The sequence below is a fragment of the Microtus ochrogaster genome, linkage group LG4 (assembly GCF_000317375.1).
Source record: "Microtus ochrogaster isolate Prairie Vole_2 linkage group LG4, MicOch1.0, whole genome shotgun sequence".
Lineage (NCBI taxonomy): Eukaryota > Metazoa > Chordata > Mammalia > Rodentia > Cricetidae > Microtus > Microtus ochrogaster.
In genome coordinates, this window is record NC_022030.1 from 13,915,213 (window position 1) to 13,921,861 (window position 6,649).

At 44.0% G+C, this 6,649-nt stretch overlaps 1 protein-coding gene across 4 annotated transcripts in view; it reads left to right on the forward strand.

Annotated features, from left to right (window-relative positions):
• Nucleotides 1–6,649, forward strand: part of Utrn (utrophin) — a 521,838-nt gene that overhangs the window by 147,994 nt on the left and 367,195 nt on the right. For all 4 annotated transcript variants that reach the window (XM_013351419.2, XM_026786362.1, XM_026786363.1 and 1 more), the window contains 4 exons: nucleotides 509–690; nucleotides 1,762–1,912; nucleotides 3,213–3,332; nucleotides 4,507–4,608. In XM_013351419.2, coding sequence (XP_013206873.1) covers nucleotides 509–690; nucleotides 1,762–1,912; nucleotides 3,213–3,332; nucleotides 4,507–4,608 — 555 coding nt within the window. The remainder of the gene's footprint in view (nucleotides 1–508; nucleotides 691–1,761; nucleotides 1,913–3,212; nucleotides 3,333–4,506; nucleotides 4,609–6,649) is intronic.

Sequence of the window (6,649 nt, forward strand, 5' to 3'; positions counted from 1 at the left end):
TATTCCATAAGAAGTTTATCTCGTATGTGAATGTGGTGTTTTGTTTATTTTTTATATGTATGGCTAATCCCACCTTTATGATATATTAGCAACATAATCAGCTTTTATTTAAAAGAGATGACTTGCCTGATACAGTCTTTGGCTGGTAAGTTTGATGACCCAAGTTTCATTCCTGAAACTCACTTGGTGCAGAGAAAGAACCACCACTCACAAGTTGTCCTGTGATCTGCCCCCTCCCGTCCAAGTGCCTGCGCTCTAGTGCAGGTGGGAGCTCACACAAATAAAGAAACAAATGTAAAAGTTTTAAAAACAAGCATCGTCTGCAACATTGTTTTCTTTGATATAGCTTTCTTCTGAGTTCTAGTTGATGCTGACTTCTTATTTTCAGAGCTCAATACAAGCTGTCAGGCTCCTTTGTCTTGGTTGCTTGGTACCGAGGTTACGCACTATTCATTTTTTATGTTTTTGCGACAAGTGACTCACCACTGCTCACCATGTTCCCTTCTAGACTTTTATGATGGAGCTGACAGCACACCAGAGCAGTGTGGGCAGTGTCCTGCAGGCTGGCAACCAACTGATGACCCAGGGGACTTTGTCGGACGAGGAGGAGTTTGAGATCCAGGAACAGATGACCTTGCTGAACGCGAGATGGGAGGCCCTCCGGGTGGAGAGCATGGAGAGGCAGTCGCGGTGAGTGGAACTCAAGGGACAAGAACCCGACTCCACAGACCGCATTGCACAGTTAAGCTCAAGGGCCCGTCTGTGGGTCTTGTGAAAGCAATCAGGACAGAGCAGGCCTTGCAATGGCCTGACCCCTTTCTATGGGTCCTGTCCCTGGAATGTTCATGACCTCTGTGTCCTCTATGACATGTTAGTCAGGACATAGGATATGAGAAAGCTGGAATGTGGGAGGTGGCGGTGAGAAGGGAGAATGTATTTTGCGTGGATGATATCACAATTTTATTTTTGTTATGGTGGTAAAATACCGTGGGGAGAAAGGGCTTATCTTAGCTGACAATTCCAGGTTATGCTCTCATCATTTTGGGGCCATCATAGGGGCAAGAGCTTGAAGTAGGTATTCACATCATTTCCACCATCAGGAGCAACAGGAATGACGGCACTCATGCTTAACGCTCAGCTAGCTTTCTTTAGTCTTCCACAGTCCAGGGCCGCAAGCCCGCTTTCAGACGGGCCTTCCCATATCAGTTAAGGTGATCAGTTCAATCCCCACAGACACAGCCACAGGCTAACTTCATCTAGACAGCTCCTCATTGAGACTTTCCCATCAGGTGATTCTAGGCTGCCTTGAGTTGGCGGTTCGAACTTACCTCCACAGGTGACCGTTTCTATGCAGTAGCATTAGTATCAGCGAGGAGTTGCTGGGAGGTGACCACAGGGCAGTGTGATGTGAACTTCCCATTCAGTGTTCTGCCACGATCTTATCCCATGGTCAGTTTCACTTTCCACAATGTGTTTCGCATTCCCTTGCCTTTTCCACCAATTTAAGAGGCAGGAATTCCTGAGTGTAGAAACAATGATTCTGTTATGAATACAGGGAGCTGTTATTTATGCTCTTGCAGTGCATTTGATGGACTCCAGTTATGACTATAATAAAGGTTTTCCTCCTTAGTTTCTACATTGACGGACTCTCTGCTGCTTGGACAATTAGTTAGACAAGGGTGTGCATTTCTTGCTCCCACTGTCCTGGTGCCTCTGCCAGGGAACAAGGTGGAGGCAATAATGTTCTGTCCCCCTGGCCAGGCTGCACGATGTGCTGATGGGACTGCAGAAGAAGCAGCTGCAGCAGCTCTCGGGCTGGCTAACCCTCACGGAAGAACGCATTCAGAAGATGGAAAGCATCCCACTGGGTGATGACCTGCCGTCCCTGCAAAAGCTGCTTGAAGAACATAAAGTAAATTTGCCCTTGTTTCTTGTCTACCTCGTTGCATATGAAGGCGGCACTCAGCCTTCCTGGGGCCTGATGGCTTCTCTAAGCGTAGAGTTAGGGTGTGTGTGTGTGTGTGTGTGTGTGTGTGTGTGTGTGTTTTATTCAGGAGCTTATAGTGGTGTTTGTGAGGAGGTGACATTTCAGAGCCAGGTGTGAAAGGGACAGCTCTGTACAGATGTGTGTGTGTCATTCTTCTGAAAGTGTATGACACTTGTCACATGTGGAAAGGGTGATTTGGGACTCACAAGGGCATGAGAACCTGGGTGTGTGGTTATCTATGCAGAGTCTGGGCAGAGAAACACATTGGAAGATGTATCTAGATCTAATCCTGCAAGGCAAGCTGTTGCCTCTTCTCCGAAGGGTGTGGAGGCTGAGTGTGAGGAACCAAAAGGTAGCGGGCAGTGTAACTTGGTCCCAGAGCCCGTGGTTCAGTTTTCACAGTGGAAGGAAGGAAAGGAAGAAAGAAACACTCTCCGTGTATGAGTTTTATTGATCAGTAAAACATCTGGATAGCTGATTAATAAGATTTTAGGGTTAAGCACCGCAAGAGGCATCTCACAACACTGTTGCCAGTGTTAAACAAATGACTCCATACAGATGTCTAATGACTGTCCTTTTCCTGAGGGAGAGGAAAGGGAAGACGTCCATATGTCTGTTCGGCTGCTGCCCTGGGAAGCTAATCAGAACAACTTCTATGATTTGTATATTCTTTTCCTCATCTCACATCTTACACCTTACAGAGCTAGAGAAAATGACCTCTGATTCTGTATGCTTAAACTCCAAACTCTGGGCTTTTGGATTCACTTGTTCTACATTTTTTTTTTTTTTTTGAGACAGTGTTTCATTATGTAGCCCTAGCTGACTTGGGACTTTCTATGCAGACCAAGCTGGCCTTGCACTTACAGAGATCCTTCTGCCTCTGTCTCTTGAGTGCTGGGATAACCACATTTGGTTATATTTTTGTCTTTATTTCCAGAATAGACACAAGCTTCCCTTATCGTCGTCCTCCTCTTCTTTTGTTTTTGGGCAGAATTAGGACCGAAGAGGGCACATACATTTGCACATTTGCAACCAGTTTTGATGTTGAGCTTTCAGACTCTGGTTCGTAATGTAATGGAAGGGTGTGTTCAGGCTTTCTTCAGTAGAGCACTTAGAGTAATGATTGGGAATGGCAATACAATGCCTCATTAGCTTTCCTTAACTACTGTTGGCAATGAAGAAGAGCAGAAATCATAGTGGAGCTTCTTTTCTTTTCTTCTTCCAGAGTTTGCAAAATGACCTTGAGGCTGAACAGGTGAAGGTCAACTCCTTAACCCACATGGTGGTAATTGTTGATGAGAACAGTGGGGAGAGCGCCACAGCTGTCCTGGAAGACCAGTTACAGGTGAGGACACTGGCCAGCAGGACGGCCCTAAAGACGATCTACCCACTTCCTCCTCCTACACATCCTGCTCTAAACAAGTAGACTCTGCCAATCATCTTTTTGTTACTGTAATGCAGTTCTTGAAGCAGGCTACTTTATAAGGAAAGACGTTTACTTAGCTCCCAGTTTTGGAGGCTGCCTGTCCAGACAGCCTGACAAATGATCTTCTTTGGCTATTTCAGAATGGAGCAGGAGCATATGTATGTCTGTGCGGTGCCTCTCCCTTCATCTACTAAGCCATTAGGATTTAATCACTGTGGGGCCACCCTTCATGCCCTGGTTTAACCTAGTTAAAATAAAAACAAAGCAGAAAACCCCACCAAAAGCCCAAACAGAGCCCGCCCTCAAGCTAAACTTCCACTGTCTTGATACTATTCATTCGAGACCTTGAGAATTACAACTGTTTGAATTGAGGGTGCCGTGGGGGTGGAGATGGGGCACAAACCATGGTACCCGCCTTTGGTTGTACTTCCCAGTTGGGGGGGGGGCTCCACGTGATGTGGGTTACAGGCTTGGCCAGGTGTTCCCGCCTTCATTCCAGCCCTTGCAGTGAAGGCATGAGACTATCATTCAGCCGCTTAGTACAGAATATTAAGAAGATCCGAAAGCCCAGGAACTCACTCCAGTGGTCCCCAGGCTTTCCCCTGTGAGGCCACTTGAGGAATTTGTGAAGGAGAACAGAGCCTGAGAAATGTGGACTGTGGCCGTAGCACAGTTGAATGATTGCTGACCACATACAGGTCTCTGAATTGGGCTCCACAAAGTGTAACAATAAAAAAATAAAAAAAATAAGTAAAAAAATAAGCTTCAGACATATACCCAATTTGAAAATGCATTGCATTCCCACACAAACCCCCAGTGGAGTAGGAACAAGAATTCCACTTGCTTTTTTCTCTGCTCTGAGTAATTTAAACAATTATATTCTATGGAAACTAGTTTTTTTTTCATATATATCCTTAAAAGTATTTTTCATAGCTACTAATGAGAAACTCTGTCTTGAAAAACCAAGGAAAAAGAAGTATTTTTCATAAGTTGGTGCCTTATCACAAGGAGCGATGGCAGTCCTGGTTTTCTTGGGAAACTATGACTGTGCCTCCCGGCTGTTCTGATGGAGGCTGGCTTCTCCCTTCCCTAGAAACTGGGTGAGCGCTGGACTGCAGTATGCCGGTGGACGGAAGAACGTTGGAACAGGTTGCAGGAAATCAGTATTCTGTGGCAGGAATTACTGGAAGAACAGGTATGAATGAAACTCCTGACCATCAAGGACAAAACAAAGTGACAAGGAGCCCATCATTTCATTCAGGCTGTGGAACACGGCGCCCTCTTCCCTGCCTTGGGAAGGACATAATGTGAAATAATTTTGCAAATATTTTACTGATGTTTTGCAAATAACTTTAAAATTAAAAAAAATACTTACAAGGATAAGCAAGTTATTTTGACCACTTGTATCACTTGAAGCTTTAAATTGACCGTCTGTTCATTATTGATTGCTGTTTTGTGCTTAGATCTGTACCATTCTTAATTTTTAAATTATAATTATTACTGGGTTTCCATTGTGTGACCCATTTGAATATGTACCAATACAATTCCCAGTATGTAGTGTGTGTTCAGTAAATAATGGGTAAAGGAATACCCTCAATACATTGTGAACATTAAATTATAATCTCCCTCTTACCTCTTAGCAGCATATGGGCTGAAATTAATGAGAAAATATCTTCTAACATTGCCTTTGAATGAACACTCAGTTCCACTGTATTGAAAAACTGTCTGCACAGTTTTTTTTCTTAGAATGGTGGCCCTTTGCCCTCCCTTTAGTGTTGCACAAAGGTCTTTATCAAGACAGAATACAAAGAAGTGAAAATTTTCTCCCCAGTGCAAAATACTTTTGTAGTAAGAAGCTGCCCAGACTTCCGAAATAATCACACAGAAACTATATTATTTAAATCACTGCTTGGCCCATTAGCTCTAGCTTCTTTTTGGTTAACTCTTACATATTAATTTAACCCATTTCTATTAATCTGTGTATCGCTACAAGGCTGTGGCTTACCGGGTAAAATTTCCAGCATCTGTCTCTGACGGCTCCATGGCTTCTCCTGACTCCACCCTGCCTTCTCCCAGCATTCAGTCCAGCTTTCCCTGCCTACCTAAGTTCTGCCTTGCTATAGGTCCAAAGCAGTTTCTTTATTTATTAATAGTAATTACAGCACACAGAGGGGACTCCCACATCACACTTCTATCCAGAAAAAGCAACTCTATTCTCTGCCTGGGAATCAGGAGCCAGATGGGTGAGGTCTCTTGGCTCTCCATATGCAGTGGCTGATATACTACATTTTAAACACAGTGTTGCCACTTGTCTAAACCTAAGTGATTAATCAGCATGGTAACCACTGTTATTGTCCTTGCCCCTCCTCTTCCTCCTCCTCTTCTGTCAGTTAAGGATGACATAATGTGTATGGGAGTGTGGCTTGGTTGGTTGTGCTCTTGCCTAGTATATGAAACCTTGGGCAACATCCTTAGTTGTCTATAAATTGGATGTGGCGCATAACTGTCTCTCAGTTAGGTGACAAAGGCAGGAGGACCAGAAATTCGACTTTATATTCAGCTGTGTAGCAAATTTCAGGTGTGTACGGGTTATGGGATCCCATCTCGAAATAGATCCACACCAAAAAAGAATCACATATTAGACTCGATTCTGCTTTCTGACATGTGGGTGATGCACTTTAGCAATGTGTACATTCACCTGGAACTTTATGTTCAGGTCAAAGTGTCCCATACAATAGTTAAATATTTTTCTTAAGTAATCATTATCGTTGTCAGAAAAAAAAACTTAGTGTGGCCTTTCTGCTATCCCGGTTTGTTTATTGTTTGTTTTTTGTCAACTGGACACAAGCTAGAGTTATTGGGGAAGAAGAATCTCAACTGAGACAATGTGTCCTTCGGATTGGTGTATAGGCAAGCCTGTGGGGACATTTTCTTGATTGATGTTGGAGGGCCCAGCTCAGTGTGAGTGGTTCCTCCCCTGGGAAAGTGTGCTTGAGCCATGGCTGAAAGCAGAGCAAACCTGGAGGAGTAGGCGGTCCTCTCGTTCCACCTTTGCTGCCCTGTGTTTCTGTTCAAGACCCTCAAAGACAGGGCCTGTGCTTCCCTAGTTGCTTTTGGTCACAGTGTTTTATCACAGCCATAGAAAGTCGAAGACATAATTTATTGAAGTCTGGAAATAACTTTGAGATTAAAGAAAGAAAGAAAGAAAGAAAGAAAGAAAGAAAGAAAGAAAGAAA